Source organism: Bidens hawaiensis, unplaced genomic scaffold (genome assembly GCF_021521415.1).
Source record: "Bidens hawaiensis isolate Kalapana, Puna unplaced genomic scaffold, B.hawaiensis_p1.1 tig00007389_1, whole genome shotgun sequence".
In the NCBI taxonomy this organism is placed as follows: domain Eukaryota; kingdom Viridiplantae; phylum Streptophyta; class Magnoliopsida; order Asterales; family Asteraceae; genus Bidens; species Bidens hawaiensis.
Window position 1 is genome coordinate 431,422 of NW_027491511.1, and position 21,012 is coordinate 452,433.

A 21,012-nucleotide genomic window follows, 5' to 3' on the forward strand; every position below is an offset into this window, starting at 1 on the left:
TCTCCAAATCCTCTCAACCCTTTACACATTCAACCAAAACCTTTGATTTTTAAGAAGATCCACAAGGTATAAACATGTTATTATGGTTTGATCTTGCTTTTTAATTCCAAAATCATGAGAAAATGAGGTTTCAAGTGAAAAATGGGTGAAAACCCGAGATGAAACCGATTCTTGCATGATCAAGTGATGTATACAAGTTATACAAGGGATCTTGGTCCAAGAAAGGAGTTAAAAGAGTCAAAAACGAATTTTTACGGTTAAAACCTTTGTTTTGATGTCTTAACCGAAACCATGAAAGAAATGGCTTGATTGTGGGTATAACTTGCTTGGTGTGGTGTTGTTGTGTTTGTAGGTGTTGTATCTAGTTGCTAGCAAAGGCTAGAAAGCAAGATCTTTGCGATCTAAAGCTAGAAACACAAGGTAGTTCAGTTTTTCGTATGATTTGTAAGATTTGGACAGATTGTGGTAGACTTAGAGTTGAGTCACGAAATTTCACAGAGATGATCTACACATGAAAATATGGGATCTGTGAAATTTTGGTAATTTTTGGATAAAGGATGAATATTTGGTGAATTTAATGCTCGGTTTTGGCTAAAAATGGTGAAAAATAGCTAAACATCATGAAAAATTCTGGACAAATTTAGATAAGCTTTTTATAACATATAAAAGTCACACACAAAATTTCAGGTCCATTGGAGAAGTCTAAGTAGGCTTTTCGGTAAAACGAGTTCTAGGGTTTTCTAGCTCGGTTTTGGTGAAAATGGCATGAAAAATGTTTAAGTACATGCTGATCGCATGGAAAGCATGTTTATATCAAAATGTTTAAGTACATGCTGATCGCATGGAAATGAATGTATTTATATATGTTTTATTGTACGGGAATCGTACGGAAATGTACTAAGATGGTAATTGTCTGAGTTGCTAACATTGTAAGGCCCCGCAACACGAGTGATTAGCTAAAAGCCGGTAGAGTGTGAATAGTACTATTGGTCTGACAAACCCAACTGGTCTGGCATGGATTTGCTGATGTTTCCCAGCCAGTTGCACATGTCTATTTTGGGGGTTATATATATTTTGCTATGTAATGTTAGACATAGCGGTTTGGGGCAGTTCCGTGTACGGGGGATATGTCACGGGTCCGTGGGCGGGGGATATGCCACGGGGATTGTGTGTGATAGTCAGAGGTTTCACTTGTGGGCTCAGCATAATTACATCGCTAATACATGATTTATTATAATAAATTGTCAATGTTTATTTAAATCTGTGAAACTCACCAACTATTCGTAGTTGACCCGTTTTTCTTTCCATGCTTTCTAGGTACCCCCAAATTGGAATGAGTGATACGTGCTTGATGATGTGTGCTATTTGTGGAAGATTAAGGATCTATATTTTTGCATTAAATATGTTAATGTACTATCGGTAAAACTTATGTGATAACACCTAGATAGTAACGAAACTCGGGACAATGTAATTCGTTTAAATTAATGTAGTGGTGTTTTCTTTATAAGCAATGCTGTTGATATCAGATGTGTCTGTTGCATCCCGTGTACGTTTCCGCTGCGGTTACGGGGTGTTACAGAACTTGGTATCAGAGCCATTGGTTATAAAGAATTAGGATGTCTTTAAAAGATACCTAAAATATAACCAGTAGCTCAAGTGTTATAGGATCTGAATATCAACTAATAAATTATTGTGACGAGGTCTGGATGAACTTGGATGGACAAGTGAGTTATTATGGTCCGGAACATAATAACAGACTTGTCCGCACGAGGGAATTCAGGGGAAGTCACAGGAGACTTTAATAGGTAAAATCGGCAACATATGTGTAAGTATATGATAATATTTTTATGTGACAAGGTTGTATAAATGTGTGTATATTAATTTAATTAGGACTTACATTATGAAAAGGACTATATGTTTGCTAACTTGTGTACAGGTAAGCATGTCAAGATCACGAAGTTTATCTGTAGAGGAGGACCCGGAGGAGGCCAGTTCCGGGGACTCTAGGAGTGTACGCTTAGGTTCCAGCACCGAGCCTTCTGAGACTAGCCTTAGGAGTGCCAGCTTGTCCTCCCCTGCTAGGGTTACCAGGTCTCCCACCCCACCAGCACCTCAGGTCACCCTCACCCCTCCCAGACCCGGTCCCCGCCTCACGGCGCGGATCAGTGTCCCGTATGTTCCACCTACCTTTACCCCACCCAGATCCACTTACCACAGAGGCGAGTCCTCCCGCCCCCAGCCCGGGCCTGTGCCGCCACCTGTGTGGGATACCCCCAGGCCAGTGAGGGATGAGCGTCCCTCCACCGAGGAGGCGTGGCTCCGGGTGCTCACCGAGCGGATGAATGAGCACACCACCGCCTTGACGGTGGGTATTCAGAGGAGGAATCACTTGGTGGATTGCATACTGGACAGCCAGCATGCGATCGCGCAGCTGAGGAGGGAGGACGCCTACTCCCTGGGGTTGATTGACCGGATGGAAACACGGATCCGGGGTTTAATGGCAGTGATTGTGGGGATGGCGGCGGTGTTGGTGTGGTTGGTATACCACTGTGATTAGATCATGTTAGGGTGGTGGTAGTCAGGGGCCGCTTTTTGATACTCTGTGTAAGCAGTTAGTGGTGATGCTAACATAGAGTGAATCTTGGGTAGTTATAATACAACCACTGGCCCTTAGGGGGTCTCTTTTGGGGTATATCATTATAGATACTTTTGGGTATCATTCAAGCACTGACCCATTGTGGGTTATGTCGAGATGATGCCGACATAGGCCTTATGTAGGAAAACTTAACTTATGTAATGATGACATGGATGTAATATGTACTAATGTTTATTAATGAATGGAATGTTTGTTGTGTTTTATGATTGGAACTTGTATTAATTATATATATTTCCTTGATGTTGTGTAGAATGGCACCAAAACGTTCAGCCCAATTGTCGGAAGTGGACGTGAGCCGTTTGATTGCTCAACAGTTAGAGGCGGCGATACCGGATATAGTATCGCGCATCGCCGCCAGTATTAACAATTCGACCAATCCAGCCCCTCCGAGCAATCAAACGACCACCAATAATGACGGGGAACGAAATACTAATCCTCCGCAGAATGATAACACGATTCCGAGTAATGACGCACCACCTAGGGTGGTCGTTACAGACAGTAATGGCCCTATACCTACTGTAGAGACGAACCGTACTGAACCGATTCCTGCATCCAGGGGATGTTCGATCAAAGACTTTATGTTGTGCAAACCCCTAGAATTTAGCGGATCTGAGGGACCCAATGGGTTGGTTAAGTGGATTGAGAAAATAGAGGCTGTTGTGAACATCAGCAACTGCCCTGAGGATTACGTTGTTAAGTATGCTACCTGCACGTTCACGGACCATGCCTTGACATGGTGGAACACCATAGTGCAGACTCGCGGTCAGGCGGCGACAAACCGCATGACCTGGACAGAGCTCAAGGCTCTCGTACTGGAACATTTCTGCCCGAAAAACGAACTACAAAAGTTAGAAAACGAATTGTGGAACCTGGAGATGCAGGGGGCAGACCACTTAGGTTATACAAACCGATTTAATGAATTGTCGCGATTAGTGCCATGGTTGGTCACCCAGAGTCAAAGAGGGTTGAGCGTTATATATGGGGACTAACTCCACTAGTAAGGAGTATAGTCAACTCTGGGGGACACCAGACGTTTGAGAGTGTGGTGACGCAAGCTGGTATCGTCACATACGATTTCGTGAGGAGTGGGTCACTGAAGGTGGCAGGAGAGTCTGCTGGGGGAAAGCGAGGTACGTATGACAATAGGATCCGGGAGAAGCAGCAAAGTAAACGTGCTAGGCCCGCTGCCCAGAACTACACCATGACTAGTTCAGGCGGAAGGCAGGAATCGCAGAAAGGGACGTTCCCTAAATGTGGGAAATGCGGTTGCCAGCATGGTGGCGTGTGCAAGGAGGTAGTGTGCCACCGGTGTGGCAGGAATGGGCACTACGCACCGAGTTGTAGGACAACCCTGAACAATCTGAACCGACAACCGCAACCTATCCGTGCGCAGCCATTTAGGACCCAACCAACCCGACAACAAAACCCACAAGGAAACCAAATGATGACCACTAGCCGTGCTTGCTTTGAATGTGGCAGCACAGATCACTTCAAGAGAAACTGTCCGAGGTTGAACCAGGGAGGAAATGGGAGACAAGCAGTGGGTCAGGCATCGTCGTCCAATCCGGCGAGAGGCCGAGCTTTTGTGTTGGGGGCGAACGAAGCACGCCAGGACCCCAGCGTAGTGACAGGTACATTCCTCGTCTCTGATCATTACGCTTCTGTATTATTTGATACAGGCGCCGATAGAAGTTTTGTCTCTGTCAAGTTTCTATCAATAGCAAACCTTTCGATTAGTGAAACCATAGAACCTTATACTGTAGAAGTAGCTAACGGTAAAACCATGATAGTTAATCAGATATTTCTGAATTGCCCTTTTATTCTGAACGATCAATCCCTTCCGATTGACTTGTTACCGGTAGAATTGGGTAGTTTTGACGTGATAGTGGGAATGGATTGGTTAGCACGTAACAAGGTAGAAATAAACTGTGAAACGAAAATCGTCAAGATCCGGGTGTCGGATGACGAAGAGGTGTTAGTGCAAGGAGAGAAGTCGGGCACAATGATACCATTTATATCCCACCTCAAGGCGTTAAAATATATACGCCAGGGATGCGTGGCGTATCTAGCAAGCTTGACGGCCACCGACTCTGATGAGAAACGGGTGGATGATATCCCGGTGGTATGCGAGTTTCCACAAGTTTTCCCAGAAGAACTTCCTGGATTACCGCCAACCCGACAGGTCGAATTCAGAATCGATTTATTGCCTCAAGCTGGCCCGGTTGCTAAGGCGCCCTACCGACTTGCACCATCCGAGATGCAAGAATTATCCAACCAGTTGCAAGAATTGTTGGATAAAGGATTTATACGTCCCAATTATTCCCCGTGGGGTGCACCTGTACTATTCGTGAAAAAGAAGGACGGGAGCCTTAGAATGTGCATTGATTACAGGGAGTTGAACAAGTTGACAATCAAAAATAGGTATCCTCTCCCCCGAATCGATGATCTGTTCGACCAACTACAAGGTGCGAGCTACTTCTCAAAAATAGATCTTAGATCGGGATACCATCAGGTTAGAATTCAGGAGGAGGATATCCCAAAAACCGCATTCCGGACTCGCTACGGCCATTACGAGTTCTTAGTTATGCCTTTCGGGCTAACAAATGCGCCAGCAGTGTTCATGGATCTCATGAATCGAGTCTGTAAACCCTACCTCGATAAATTCGTCATCGTATTTATTGACGATATTTTGATATACTCGAAGAGTAAAGAAGAGCACGAACAACACTTAAGATTAATCTTGGAGCTTCTAAACCAGGAGAAGTTGTATGCAAAATTCTCCAAGTGTAACTTCTGGTTACAAGAAGTGCAATTCCTTGGTCACGTTATAAACCATCAAGGAATACACGTTGATCCAAGTAAGGTTGAAGCAGTTAAGAATTGGCAAGCGCCTAAATCGCCAAAGGAAATCCGCCAATTCTTAGGCTTAGCTGGATATTATCGTCGATTTATAGAGAACTTTTCCAGCATCGCCCAACCTTTAACCCTTCTGACCCAAAAAGATCGAAAGTATGAATGGGGTGAAGAGCAGGAAACGGCGTTTCAAACGCTAAAACAAAGATTGTGCCAAGCGCCGATCTTAAGTCTCCCCGACGGAGACGATGATTTTGTCGTGTATTGTGACGCATCCCGGAGAGGGTTAGGATGCGTGTTGATGCAAAATAATAAGGTCATAGCCTATGCTTCTCGACAGTTAAAAATACACGAGAAAAATTACACTACTCATGACTTAGAACTGGGAGCCGTTATCTTCGCACTTAAAATCTGGAGACATTATCTCTATGGTACAAAGTGCACCATCTTCACCGATCATAAAAGTTTGCAACACATATTCGATCAGAAAGAACTGAATATGAGACAACGAAGATGGGTCGAGTTGTTAAGCGACTATGACTGTGACATCCGTTATCACCCCGGCAAGGCTAACGTCGTAGCCGATGCCCTGAGTAGGAAGGATCGGGTTAAGCCATTGCGAGTGCGAGCACTGGAAATGATAGTCCAGTCGAACCTTTCGGACCAGGTTCGAGTCGCTCAACGCGAGGCGTTGAAAGAGGAACAATTGGTAAAAGAGGGACTTTATGGTAAGGAGAAGAATTTCGAACAGCGCGTGGACGAAATTCTCTATTTCAAAAATCGGATTTGGATCCCGACCCTCCATGACCTTCGTGAATTAATCATGGACGAAGCGCATAAATCAAAATATTCCATACATCCGGGATCGGATAAGATGTACAAGGATGTGAAGGAGTTCTACTGGTGGCCGGGTATGAAAAAGGATATAGCCACATACGTCGGCAAGTGTACGACGTGTGCGAGGGTTAAGGCGGAGCACCAGAAACCCTCGGGAATGTTACAACAACCGGAAATTCCTGAATGGAAGTGGGAGCAGATCACGATGGATTTTGTGACACATCTCCCCAAGACGTCTCGAGGACATGATGCAATTTGGGTAGTCGTGGATCGATTAACCAAATCGGCACATTTTATTCCGATTAGAAATAATTATAACACCGAGAGACTTGCGCAGATTTATATAAATGAAATTGTGTCTCGTTATGGGATACCCATCTCAATCATCTCCGACCGAGATAGCCATTTCACCTCCAATCTTTGGCAAGCTGTACAAGAAGCGCTGGGAACGCGTATTAATCTAAGCACAGCTTACCACCCTCAGATCGATGGTCAGTCTGAGAGGACCATTCAAACCCTGGAGGGATTTGCTTCGTGCATGCGTACTGGATTTTAAGGGAAATTGGGATCAACATCTTCCACTTGTTGAATTTTCCTATAATAACAGTTACCATAGCAGTATAAAGGCAGCACCTTACGAAGCATTGTATGGACGGAAGTGCCGATCACTACTCTGCTGGACTGAAGTGGGCGACACACAGGTTATTAGATCAGATCTGGTCCAGAAAACGACCAGCAAAATCCTTGAAATTCGGAACAATCTGAAGGCCGCGCGGGATCGACAGAAGAGTTATGCCGATACCCGTAGAAAACCGTTATCATTCGAGAAAGGTGATAAATTGTATTTGAAAGTATCACCTTGGAAAGGAGTAGTCAGATTTGGAAAGGCGGGGAAGCTAGCCCCTAGATACATTGGACCATTCGACATTACTGCAAAAGTCGGTCCTGTAGCATACCGATTAGAACTGCCTGATGAACTGAGTGCAGTTCACAACGTGTTTCACGTGTCGAATTTGAAAAGATGTCTGGCGGATGAGACATCGGTGTTACCTTTAGAGGGTGTCCAAATAAATGATAAGCTCAACATCGTAGATGAGCCCCTAGAAATAGTAGACGGGAAAATCAAGCAACTTAGACACAATAAGATATCGTTGGTCAAAGTTAGATGGAATTCGCAACGAGGCCCAGAATATACTTGGGAACGAAAGGACGAATTTCGGAAGAAATACCCCCACCTATTTCCGCAAAAGGAAGTAGTTGATGTGTAAAATTTCGAGGACGAAATTTTTTATAACGGGGGGAGAATGTAACGATTCCGGCAAATTCAGGTATACCCTAGCCGGAATATACCATTTATGTGTTATTTAATACTAAATATATGAATTATAATGTGTTTGTACGAGTATATAAGATTCACAGTACGAATTATACTCGAATGTACAGTTAGTCGTATTGGAATTACGATTAACCGATGAACGGTTATTGAAACCCGAACGAATCGAGGATTACGTCATAGATGAGATATATGATGTTTAGTAAGGCTTACGAAGTATTAAGGCTTCGGGATAAGTGAATTATAGCACAGAAAAAAAAAGGATTTCGATTTATTAGTACGTCGGTACGTTAAACGAAACCTTTAACATCAAACCAAGCAAGAGACGATCGATCAAGCCGAAAAAGATGCACAATGACCGACAATATGATGTGTTGAGTCAATAAATGTCATGGTTTAAGTTTTTAAAGATTTTAAATCGGTTTTATATAAATTTTATTTTTAAGCCGAAAAACGACCGTTTTAGCCTCGTTTTAAGCCGAATTAAGTGTTTAACCGAAAAACGAACTGAACCAGATTATCCACAACATTATCCGGATTACACAATCCAAATGTGTGGCCAAGTTTTGAGATGTGGGCCCCCCCCACACCTTACATGGACCGATCGGTCCATGGGTACACACACACACACTTCATTTTCTTTTTTTAACATTCCAACTCTCCAAATCCTCTCAACCCTTTACACATTCAACCAAAACCTTTGATTTTTAAGAAGATCCACAAGGTATAAACATGTTATTATGGTTTGATCTTGCTTTTTAATTCCAAAATCATGAGAAAATGAGGTTTCAAGTGAAAAATGGGTGAAAACCCGAGATGAAACCGATTCTTGCATGATCAAGTGATGTATACAAGTTATACAAGGGATCTTGGTCCAAGAAAGGAGTTAAAAGAGTCAAAAACGAATTTTTACGGTTAAAACCTTTGTTTTGATGTCTTAACCGAAACCATGAAAGAAATGGCTTGATTGTGGGTATAACTTGCTTGGTGTGGTGTTGTTGTGTTTGTAGGTGTTGTATCTAGTTGCTAGCAAAGGCTAGAAAGCAAGATCTTTGCGATCTAAAGCTAGAAACACAAGGTAGTTCAGTTTTTCGTATGATTTGTAAGATTTGGACAGATTGTGGTAGACTTAGAGTTGAGTCACGAAATTTCACAGAGATGATCTACACATAAAAATATGAGATCTGTAAAATTTTGGTAATTTTTGAATAAAGGATGAATATTTGGTGAATTTAATGCTCGGTTTTGGCTAAAATTGGTGAAAAATAGCTAAACATCATGAAAAATTTTGGACAAATTTAGATAAGTTTTTTATAACATATAAAAGTCACACACAAAATTTCAGGTCCATTGGAGAAGTCTAAGTAGGCTTTTCGGTAAAACGAGTTCTAGGGTTTTCTAGCTCGGTTTTGGTGAAAATGGCATGAAAAATGAGTTTTTGGTTCTGTAAAAATTACTGGGAACTATATGGACGGCAGGAGTCATCCCAGAAAAAATTTGGGATTTTTCTAAGGTCGTTTGGTATTTTCGACATATTTGGTGTTTAAATGACGTTTAAAAATAGATAAATAAATGTTAAATATAAAAATTAATTCTGGAAATATTTTTATAAAATTCCTTACTGTCAAAAACTGATTTGTGCAAAATTTCAAGATCCGAGACTAAACGGATAATTATTTGTGCTAAACAGAACATAAAAACAAACTTTTAAAGCTTAAAACGCGTAAACCGGCAAAGTTCACCTAAGCGAGCTGACTGGTGTATAAAAACCCTAAAAATGGACTATTTTCATGAAACTGAGTAAATCAAGTAAAAATAAATCATCCGAAAGTAATTCGGATGATTTGGGTAATTTTACCCGATTTAGTCGTTTCCGGTATATTAAAGACGGAAACGGGCCCCGCGGCCAAACGGGGTGTCTAAACCGAGCTCTAATTTCACCACTTTAATTAAAATATCAATAACAAGTATTTTCGGGTCGTATGTGGCCAAACTCATTTTTTGAAAACATAAAGACGAATAACCGTGCTAGGCACGCAAAACGAGAAAACAAACTAATGGTAGTTTTGACTAAAGAACTCTAAGTGATATCACAATCTAAGTCCTGAGAAGTGTATCGGGGTTAACATTGTCCTCGGATCGTGTACGGTACTGGGTTAACAGTGTCCCCAGACGTACCGGTTAACACGAATTTAAGTTATATTAATAGAAATTGTGTAGTAACGACTTAGGGATCGTATTACAGATCCGGGCCGGTAGCTGTTCACAGTATTACATCTTTGCTCACAAAAAGGTGAGTTTCACGAGCCCCTTTTTGCTGAACTGTTTTAAATATTTTCCCGGGGCGGAAAGCATGTTTATATCAAAATGTTTAAGTACATGCTGATCGCATGGAAATGAATGTATTTATATATGTTTTATTGTACGGGAATCGTACGGAAATGTACTAAGATGGTAATTGTCTGAGTTGCTAACATTGTAAGGCCCCGCAACACGAGTGATTAGCTAAAAGCCGGTAGAGTGTGAATAGTACTATTGGTCTGACAAACCCAACTGGTCCGGCATGGATTTGCTGATGTTTCCCAGCCAGTTGCACATGTCTATTTTGGGTGTTATATATATTTTGCTATGTAATGTTAGACATAGCGGTTTGGGGCAGTTCCGTGGACGGGGGATATGTCACGGGTCCGTGGGCGGGGGATATGCCACGGGGATTGTGTGTGATAGTCAGAGGTTTCACTTGTGGGCTCAGCATAATTACATCGCTAATACATGATTTATTATAATAAATTGTCAATGTTTTTTTAAATCTGTGAAACTCACCAACTATTCGTAGTTGACCCGTTTTTCTTTCCATGCTTTCTAGGTACCCCCAAATTGGAATGAGTGATACGTGCTTGATGATGTGTGCTATTTGTGGAAGATTAAGGATCTATATTTTGCATTAAATATGTTAATGTACTATCGGTAAAACTTATGTGATAACACCTAGATAGTAACGAAACTCGGGACAATGTAATTCGTTTAAATTAATGTAGTGGTGTTTTCTTTATAAGCAATGCTGTTGATATCAGATGTGTCTGTTGCATCCCGTGTACGTTTCCGCTGCGGTTACGGGGTGTTACATAAATGGTGGACTTTAAAATGCGCATGCTATCTCCTTAGTGCCAAAGATGCTCACTTAAGGTTTAAGGAGCTATCTGTCATATATTATTATGGCAAGTTTACCACATGTTCAAATATTATTTATCAATGCTAAAATGAAGTGGATTCCTGATCTTAGATGGTAACCTTCGCATAATTGAACAACTCGTTTAGAATCTCTTTTCTTGGTCACCTATATATTATATATATAAGTATTTTTATTTTATAAGATGTTTGAAGAAAATTAACCCCAAAATGATTAAAACATCCGATTAAAGTAAAACAACGATTCATTATTAGAAACATTTGTGTCCACGGATCGATACTTGGTTCTTACTAATACTTTTCTACATATACGATAGGTACACTTGCCTATTTTGTGTGTGTTTAGTCTTTGTAGAAATCACTTTTATAAATTTAAAACACGATCTTGTGCAGAAGCTAAATATCCAATCTATCATATTTATACAAGCTACGCGCACGCACATCATTGACTCGTGTAATAAAAAGGTCTTTTGTTTTGTGAACAAGTTTTTAGGCTATAAAAGTGTGATAATGACAAAACATGAATAGGCTTTGTCATATTAAGTACGCCTGTGTTTTGAAATAAAAGAGTAAAAGACACTCGATATAGTTTTTGTTTAAAAATGTATCAATTTCGTTCGGGTTCAAAAGGTTTATCTTTAAAAAAAATCGATCTGGCTTGGGAGAAAACGGGTTCGGGTTGACTTTTTATTGGTTAAGTTTTTACAAAAAAAATTCAAAACATGCATTCTAGCCTGAATTTCAAAACCGTAGGCCAATTTCAAAACCGTAGGCCAAAGAATAAACGCAAACTTGATTTCCAATTTGATTAACTTACCAAACTGATCAAGAGGGTTATTTCAGTGTTTCCGTATGGATATCAGATGCTGCTGATTGCAAGATTTCTCCATTTTATTTTCTTACTCAGTCCATAGTTGGCATCTGTTAAGTGGGGAGAAATATGTCTTTTTATTACTTGATTATTTGAATTCTTTTTGTTAATTTTGTTTATTTATGTTTTGGTTCTTTAAGCTTTTGTATGTTCTACAATATTCTAGGTATCAAATTTTGGGTCATAATTGGTGTTTACATAATATGTTGGGTTATTTTAGCGTGCCCGAATGGGTAGAAATATATAGCTTAGTACATGCGATTAACATATGCTGCACTGCCATTGGCAGTTTGTAACTTTTTTTTTTGTCTCATGGCAGTTAAAACTTGTTCGTTTTTGAAAGTATGGGTTTATTTCATGTGAATGTTGCTACTACTTTGTGTTGTATACGTTTGATTTTAAGTTTTTTTAGTTAAAGTTGATTTTTTAGAGTAGTTGACCAAATTTGGGTCAAAGTTGACTTTTGGTGAAACTAACATATTAGAAAGAGTTTTTTTTTTTTTTTTTTTTTTTTTTTTTTTTCAAATTACTGGTGAGCTTAAAGATCTGGTTATTTGGTTTGTGTTAGCAAGCTTATGGGCAATCTGTATGTGACTGAAAGTATGCAGAGTGGTATGGATGTTAAAAATCGTATTCAGAACTGGACTCGAAAAAAGTGCCCGGGACCGGTTTTTTTATACCCAAAACCAGAACCGACCCTACTTATAGGATATGGATAGAGTCCCATACCTGGAACCTTACCTGATTTATACATGTAAATACGTTGAACTGGTCATACCATATACGGCTATACCCATACCCGGTTAAACCCCGATACCAATTTTTTAATACCCGAAATAATACATGAGTTTTTATATTATATATTTATGATTACTTCACAACTTTTACGTTTACATTTTTAAAAATACATATTGTAAAGTAAATAATTTGTATTTGGGTGAAATTATGGTTTTTGATTATTTTTATAAATTACAAAACAAATTTGATTTTTTAACGAATTTAAATATGCATAAAGATTACAAATTCAAAACCGTGTATTAATACCCCATTAATATCTAGACACATACCCGGTTCCAATACTCGGTTATACCTGAACCCGATCATACCCTTCCCGAAGTCGCGACCCGTACCAGATTTCTCTAAATATATAATCATACCCGAACTTGATTCCATACCTGAAGCTGAGTATTAGAAAAAAACATGATTTGTGCACCTTTAGCTGGGAGAGTCTGGGGTATAAAAGTAGACACGTTCCCTCTTGCAGGTTTAAACAAAATGATTAAAACTTACCCCTTAAACATTTGTGACCAAATTTATTTTCCAATATCTGCGACCAATACATGGCAAAGTTAACAAAAAAAAATGTGCTTGCACTTATGTGTTAAAATGCATAAAAGTTTGATCAACTTTGAATTTTAAAGTCAAACAATGTGCAAAAAAATGGAATTCAGTTGTCGTAATAACATGCAAATGCACACAAATAGTATGAGCTATAAAAAGTTTATTGACAAGAAAGATGTTTTATACTTTGAGTGCTATGTAAGATTATGCAAGATGTTCATTGATTCATAACTTTTAAGGCATGGATAGACCACAACAGTACTATGAATTAGAAGACTAATATAAGTACTATATAATATATCACGAAAGGATTGAGAAACAAATAAACGAGTATTGTGGTATAAATTGTCGTCGTTGCCGCCGCATCGCGCGGGTTTTTACAAGTATATATATATGTATATATATATATATATATAGGATTAGTATCATTACAGAACTCTTAAATTATTTAAGAACTTGAAGGAACCCCTGAAAATTAACGTTTTTTATAAAAATTTTTGTATGTTAGTGTTATTTGAGTGTAGTTTTATCACTTTTTATATCTACAATTACGATTACAATTATGAAAATTAGTTTTTACACATATCTAAACTTTTTTTTGCATATATGTAAATTTGTTATTACATAAATTTTACACATATGTAAACTTGTGATTTATATATGTAATAACAAATTTATATATAAAATATGGTAAAACTAGTCTTAAACAATGTTAATATATGAAAAAAAAAATTAAAAAAGTGTTTGTTTCTTATGAGTTCCTAGAAGTTCTTAATTTTTTTGGAGTTCTCAAATGATACTAACCATATATATATATATATATATATATATATATATATATATATATATTGTGTCATCTATCACTCTCTTGCATTCTCACCATTTTCTCCGACTTACTCTACTATTAATTACACATGTTTCTTCAATTCTTTTTTTTTTTTATCATCTCTTTGTTTATCATCTTTTTGTTTCTTTAATATAATTGTTTTTATAAAATGTTTTCTCAAATTTAAAAGGAATTAAGTTTGTTCATAAACATTTTTAAAAATGAATTTTTCTTACATTATTTATGTATCATTTCTTATTTACAAAGTTTATAAATTGAATTTTTCTTTCACTATTTAGTATTTATGTATCATTTTTTATAGTATTTACAAAGTTAGGAATCATACCATTTTTATTACCCAACCCATGTAACCAAATCAACCCAACTATAAGTACATTGATCAAAATCAACTCTACAATTATCCGAATTAGTTTATGATTTGCCTTGCTCTTATGTTTGGGTGGCGTTACGAAGCTCATTTCTTCGTGTCGTTGCACTATAAAATTTCACCAGAAGAAACTCGTAAAACCGTATGGTTAAACGTCCAGTTCCTGATGATTTTTGAACAAACCCCTGTTCCATGGCATGAAATGATTGCATAAAACATATATACACAACACAAGCAAATGGATAAATATTAAAACCCAAAATCTGTACAACAATATCAATAGTTTGCTACAACAGAAAGTTCATCATTTGGAACTAATGTCTGGCCCATGGTTCGTGCAGCCATTGATTATATCGACCAATTTGACCAGCACCAAGAGTTCGTTTATAAACTACGGGTTCACTGATCAAACACATGATCCGGTTCTAATAACAGTAAAAATAACAGCTTATTCTCATCTTTCATTATTCAAAAAAATAGAACACACTGCCTAACAGCAAGCAACCAGCACATAATAATAATAAATAGTAGTATTCTTATTCCTACCCCTCCCCCACAACCACCCCACCCCCCAACAAATATACAAACACAACTGACACAAATTGTTTGTAACATTCATCAACTCTTCAACGAACACCGTTCCACAATTCCACTCGTGTTTAATCCAGCTTGACGTTAGAATACAGAAGAGTATCCCTTGTGAGTGGCATATACAAGAGGAACCACACCTGAGATTCATAAAACATTCAAATTTACATACGTGTCAGGGCCATTAACACATTATGAATTGTAAAACTAAGACTTACCCCCATGAGAGTAGCAATGACAAGAATAATGCCCGTGATCCACGCAAGCGTTCGTCTAACAAGAAGCACCTCTGCGATTAAAATGCGTGCTGCTGCATCGTTAGAAGCTTCTTTTTCCTCTTCTAACCACCTTGGAGATGGGTTTGTAGCCAGCTTTATGTTTAGGATTGTGTCCGATTGTTTAGCGGGTGAGGACTTGGTGAAAATGACAGTCCCGACAATTTCACCTGTTAAATGAAGAGCGGTTTTTTAGTAATGTTGCTGACTCAGCAAAAAGGAAAAAAGAAAGGAAGTGAACCTTTGTATGTGGTTTGCAAGGAGGAGTATATTTTGGATATTGCGGTTGTTAACAGCTCAGCACCCTTCAGAACAATATCATCGTTTCCATATTGCTCTTGAAAAGCCTACAATATCAGCTAGGATGGTTAAAAAGCAATCCGATCCAAGAGAGCCAGATTCGGCCCAAGCTCCAAGCTAAACAAGCTGGCTTGGCTAGGCTAGGCTCAGCTCAGAAACTCTTAACGAGCGGAGTTCGGATAAATCTCAAGTCAACCAGATTATTTTTGAAAATATAATTCTGAGTTTCTCGCACACAACAAAAAAAAAATATTATGTGGATAAATATAACTAGGTGTGTAAACGAGCTGAGCACGGCCATGCTTGAGCTCGACTCGTTTAGTATTTTGTTAACTTATACACATTTATAATCACTTTTATATACATGTTATAATTTTTTATATATATGATGATATATATTATTTAGTTACTTTTATCATAATTTTACATATATTAATAATCATTATATAATATATATTTATACATGAAGAAATGTATAAATAATGGGTTCCTCTACGTTTGTGAGCTAGCTTGAGCTCGACAAGTGAAGCTCCGGCTCCTTTCTTAACAAGCCTATTTTTGAGCTCGAGTTTGTTTAAGCCCCTCTCAGCTCAAGCTTTTAGCGAGCCAATCTCGAGTAGCTCATGAACGGCTTGGCTCGTTTACACATACGAATATAACAACATAAAAGGGGTGGTCTGTTTGCCTACAAAAGCCAGGCTTCTCAAATGGCCGACTAAATTTGAACGACCAGAGCTCTGCTCAATATTTAAAAGAGTCAGCTCGACTTGTCTATTAATGAGTTGATTTTGAGCTGCGAGCTATTTGAACAGCACTATGATCAACAACCAAAAAAATACAGAAAAGAAGATTATAATGTATAACCTTAAAACCATCAAATCTTCCATTGATCAATTCAGCTGGAGTGGGACCACTTCCAACTAAATCTTCATGCACTTGTTTTGCCCTCTGGACATTGTGGATAAGAGAGAGGATGCCTGTTACAAACTTTCTGTCGGCTTCCTACAATAATAAATGAACCGGTATAAAGCTATAATGATATTAAAAAAAAAGCTTTTAAACATAAACACATAATAATAATGGAATCACAACCTTTGACATATCTAGCTTTAGTTGAGCATCATTTGCCAACGGGATAGTCAGCTCTCCGGACAATGATTCCAGCTCATCATTAACATATGATCCACCAAACAAAGAAGCCTAGATCCAAATCAACGGACAGCATTAGACATGAAAATATAACATAGTTAGAGGGGTGTGCAGGTTTTGTTTGCATAAAACTCTAATTTTGAGTTTTTCAAAACCGTTCAGCTTTGGTTTTTCAGGTATTCACAATGGGTTTGGTTTGGTTTGGTTTCAGCTTTACCATTTGGGCTTGAAAACTTTAGGCCAAAAAAATGACCCTAAAGGATAAAACTGGGCCAGAATCTTTGAGCCTAAACTTTTTTGATAAGTAACGATGAATTGATTATTAAACATTTGGACCAAAAAATTTTGGGCTACACCAATTACTATTTTCTTATCAACTACTTCAAATTGGTTTTTCTAGTTCAGTTTTTCGGCTATTGGTTGAAAGAGCTAAAACACATATAGCCAAACCAAACTGTCGGTTTTTTTATTAGGTTCGGTTATTATGGGTTCAGTTATGCCGGTTATTTCGATAACGATTCAGTTATTTTGGTTTTGTGCACACCCCTAGTTGGAGTACAGCATAATCTAAGAACTAACAAAGTTGGTTAAATCGGTGTCGGTGAATTCCATTGGCAGGGGTTCGTTTAACGAGACTAGAGACAACTCATCCTCATCTGCAAATACGCATATAAAATATTATTGGTCGCTTGTGTCTTTTATGTAGACAACTTTGTTTTCAGAAAAATAAGAAGAAATATGTCATACCCGACAGTTGAATATCGGCATCTCCAATAGCAAGTTCACTCTTAAAAGCCTTGCTGAAAAGATCACTATTTGAACCAAGCTCAAGCTGCTTATCTGCTTATAATGTAAATAAAATAAAATATTACAAAAAGAAGATAGATTGTTTGAAAGTAAGATCATGATCATTTCAGAACTTCCCAATAACTTAAAAACTTTAATAACTCTTAGTAACCGATCATTTTATCTATTTATTTTATATATTTAATAATATCTTAGAGTAGTTTTGTCATTTATAAAATGTAATTATACATAGGGTTAAAATAAAAATACATAGTTTTGTAGGAAGAGATGGAAGGGCATAAAATTTAGAGTTAGGAAACTATGTAGCCTAAGTCCTTGATCCTAGGAAACTATTTTCTACTTTGAAAACTACCAATCTCAACCACTAGATCCTAGATCTAAGGGCCTAGATATATTCTTACTCTTCCTAGAAAACTATTTCTTTTTATTATAACCCACCCCATTAAATATATATATATATATATGTGTGTGTGTGTGTGTGTGTGTGTGTGTGTGTAATCACAAAATTACATATAACAAATGACAAAACTACCCTCAAATAATATAAAACAAACAAACAAAATGATTGGTTGTTAGGAGTTATTGAAGTTCTAATATTTGTTGGAGTAACTTATGATACATTAGAGATGAATTTAGGTACCTTCAAATCCATTGATCTCTAACAAGAAAACAGCATGAGGCCTGTTAAAGGGGTTGGCCTTGAGCACCTCATTCAACTGCAAGATTAATGTAAAACTATATATTATTTAAAACAGATAAAATTATTATAAGAAACAAGAAATTTGAACAATTTAAAGTTAATATTGCCTTTGCTGAGCTGGCAGAGGACAGTGTCGAAGGAGGTGCAAAACCAAGTAGGACTGAAACCGCAGCTCCTACTTCTGGAAGTGAGATTGATTTCGACTGCATAGGCAAAAATAAAACTGGCTGTCATGATGTGTTAAAGTTGCCTTATAAAATGAATAACAGAATGGTACAATACTACAATTTCGCAATTCACCTATGAATACAACATGACTAAATTAGACTATAGAATACTAAAATCATATGTTATCTAGAATACTAACAGATCTACAAACATGTCATGCTATTACTTCTATAATGATATTTACAAAATAAAATAATTTAATTCATCATAAGAACTTCACTTCTTAGCAGATGAACCCAGTTTCGAGTCCTAAGATTACTATTAATTAAAGTTAAAACAACAAAAGAATGTTGGCTTTTGTCTTTAAAGACCTGAAATAACAAAGTAGCAAGCATTTGAGCTTGTCCTGCCATTAACTTTATCTTATATATTAAGAAAAAGTATGCGTTTCCATAAAACTTTTAATTCCAACCATGTAAATAAGATATCTATCTTAATGAACATTATCTTCATGAATTCAAGGAAACACAAACATGAACTTATGACACGATATTAGATCGACTTTTTTAACTAAAAAACACGAACTTTTGACAAGAGTCTCTAAATAACAATCATAACAACTACGTCATTTTTTATGCAACCATACTAGACCTTAGTTAAAAAATTACCTACCTTAGATGATATTGTAACCTTGGTCCCAATGAATACAAAAACATGGGTATGCATTTGCTAACATATTAATAAATAATAAAAAATAAATAAAATGTTGACCTATTGTAGAAGATGATAACTTCTAATAATGAAAGTTACATAAATGAAAGCATGTAATAAATTACAAGATCTAGCCTTTCCTCACTAAAGACTCTGGTTTCCGACAAGCTCCTGGCGGAGGAACCTTTAGGTTTTCACAGTTATGAGGCCAGTACCGGTACCGAAAATACACCGTACTGTAGGCAAAAACTCGGTAAATACCGAACCGCAAACAGTTCGTTCGGTACCATTGGCTCACCTACCCATGATATAACTCGTAATCAAACAGTGTAAAACGATTTGCAATAACTTGATTATTCTATCCAAATGATAGCATAATAATTCAACAGATTCATCGATTAAAATACTAGAATCATATTCAATAAATGAAAACCAATTACCTCAGATGGTTGGGATTGAAAATAGTTGTGAGTATCGCTATCGAGAAAATAAACCGAACCGGTTCCATCGGCCTACATCCAAATCAGATCCAAATCAATATTCGATTTACAACACAGATCATGTAAATATTAATTAATAATAATTACAAACCTTTAATTGTAAGCACAAGATCGATGAAGCAATTAAGAAAATCGCAAAGGGTGTTTTAGAATCCATCGAGAACGACAAAACCCGTCTCCGATCCACGATTTAGAACACTATTTTTATTGGATTTAGAATTCAAGAAGTGAGGATGAGAAGATAGATATCTTGGCGGAACGACGTCGTTTCGTTAAGCATGTTATTCTTAATGGGCCTTTTGGGTTTTTTAAAATCTTTTTGATTCTTAATGGGCCATAAAATCATTCTATGCTTCTCATATAAAATGGGTTTGTAAAAACGGGTTTAGGAGGAAAAATGGTTGAGCCTACCGGATCAAATGGGGTTGGGTAGAAACCGATTTGGGATTAAAAAAAAAGGGGTTTGGCATGTTTTTCAAGTCGGGTCGGTCAAAAATTGGCTTTAGGAAACGATTCTATGAATAGGTATACGAAGTACGAACTGGAGGGTTGTGTTGGGTCAAAATTGGTTTGGGCTAAACCGGTTTTTTGTATGAACTGGGTCGGGTTATAAATTATAAACCAGGCGGGCACAAACCTGCTTTTTTTTTCCTTGTACACCTCTAGATCTAGATCAGAAATTAATTCCATGAAATTGGTTTGAATGAGGAATGAAACTGGTTTGGACTTCATCATTTGATATTGGGTTTGGTATATGCAATTTGTTTGAAACCTAAGTGATCCAATATGGTTTTGCTTTTGTAAGCGCTTTCTTAATTGATTCAGTTTGATCCAAACTAGTGTTGACTTTGTTTGACATGATTCAAACTGGCTTCCAAACCGGTTCAGTTTAGCCCATAAACCGGTTTTGTACACCATGTATGCTTCTATCAATCTATGCTACTTAGAAATTCTTCGACATTGTTTAACTAAATATAATCTCTTAAGGTTTTATCGATCATATTTGAAGATTTATTAGTTATTGGGATTTTGTTTATCGCTGTTTACTAATAATCGGTCTATTTTCTTACGATCATGAGCCATGGGGTTTATAGATTTCTTTGAAATTATGAATTACAAAGGAATATTCTCCACTGAAATCATGTTTACCTGGCAGAAAATAAATGGAGTTAAAACTTAAATGTTTTCGTTTTCGGGCCTTTTTGTTAGCCTTTTAAAAATCATTTTTGGTTCATTTAAAATACATTTCTTAATAGTTTATGAAACATGTTAATGTGTAAGTTTTAGAAACATTCTGACTAATTCAGAGGTTCCTATTAATTGGTCAAGATTCTTAATGACTCAGTTTAATTCCTTTGGAATTCAAACCCTAAAATGATTTCGGTTAATAAAAAACCAGAGTGAAACTAAATTTAAAAGTTGAAATAAAATTTTGAATAATAAAATAATACCTTTAATAATATAATATAAAACACTGTAAAATAAATTATAACAAGTTTGAGACCCTGAGCGTTGCTCGA

At 37.3% G+C, this 21,012-nt stretch overlaps 1 protein-coding gene across 1 annotated transcript; it reads right to left on the bottom strand.

Moving 5' to 3' along the window:
* Positions 1 to 14,516: 14,516 nt before the first annotated feature.
* Positions 14,517 to 19,691, bottom strand: LOC143635053 (uncharacterized). Its single transcript, XM_077102958.1, has 11 exons — positions 19,584 to 19,691; positions 19,433 to 19,504; positions 18,221 to 18,316; positions 18,054 to 18,129; positions 17,354 to 17,446; positions 17,186 to 17,262; positions 16,550 to 16,657; positions 16,322 to 16,459; positions 15,399 to 15,504; positions 15,101 to 15,327; positions 14,517 to 15,022 (listed from the first exon to the last, which is right to left on the bottom strand). Exons 1-11 carry the CDS (start codon positions 19,647 to 19,649, stop codon positions 14,954 to 14,956), a joined length of 1,128 nt encoding a protein of 375 aa, XP_076959073.1. The 5' UTR covers positions 19,650 to 19,691; the 3' UTR covers positions 14,517 to 14,953.
* Positions 19,692 to 21,012: the final 1,321 nt, after the last annotated feature.

Coding starts and splice junctions, on each gene's coding strand:
- LOC143635053 (XM_077102958.1), bottom strand. CDS start 19,649: ATGGATTCTAAAACACCCTTTGCGATTTTCTTAATTGCTTCATCGATC. Junction 15,505..16,321: donor GAAGATTTGATGGTTTTAAG/GTTATACATTAT, acceptor CTGATATTGTAG/GCTTTTCAAGAGCAATATGG. Junction 15,023..15,100: donor TCATTGCTACTCTCATGGGG/GTAAGTCTTAGT, acceptor TATGAATCTCAG/GTGTGGTTCCTCTTGTATAT.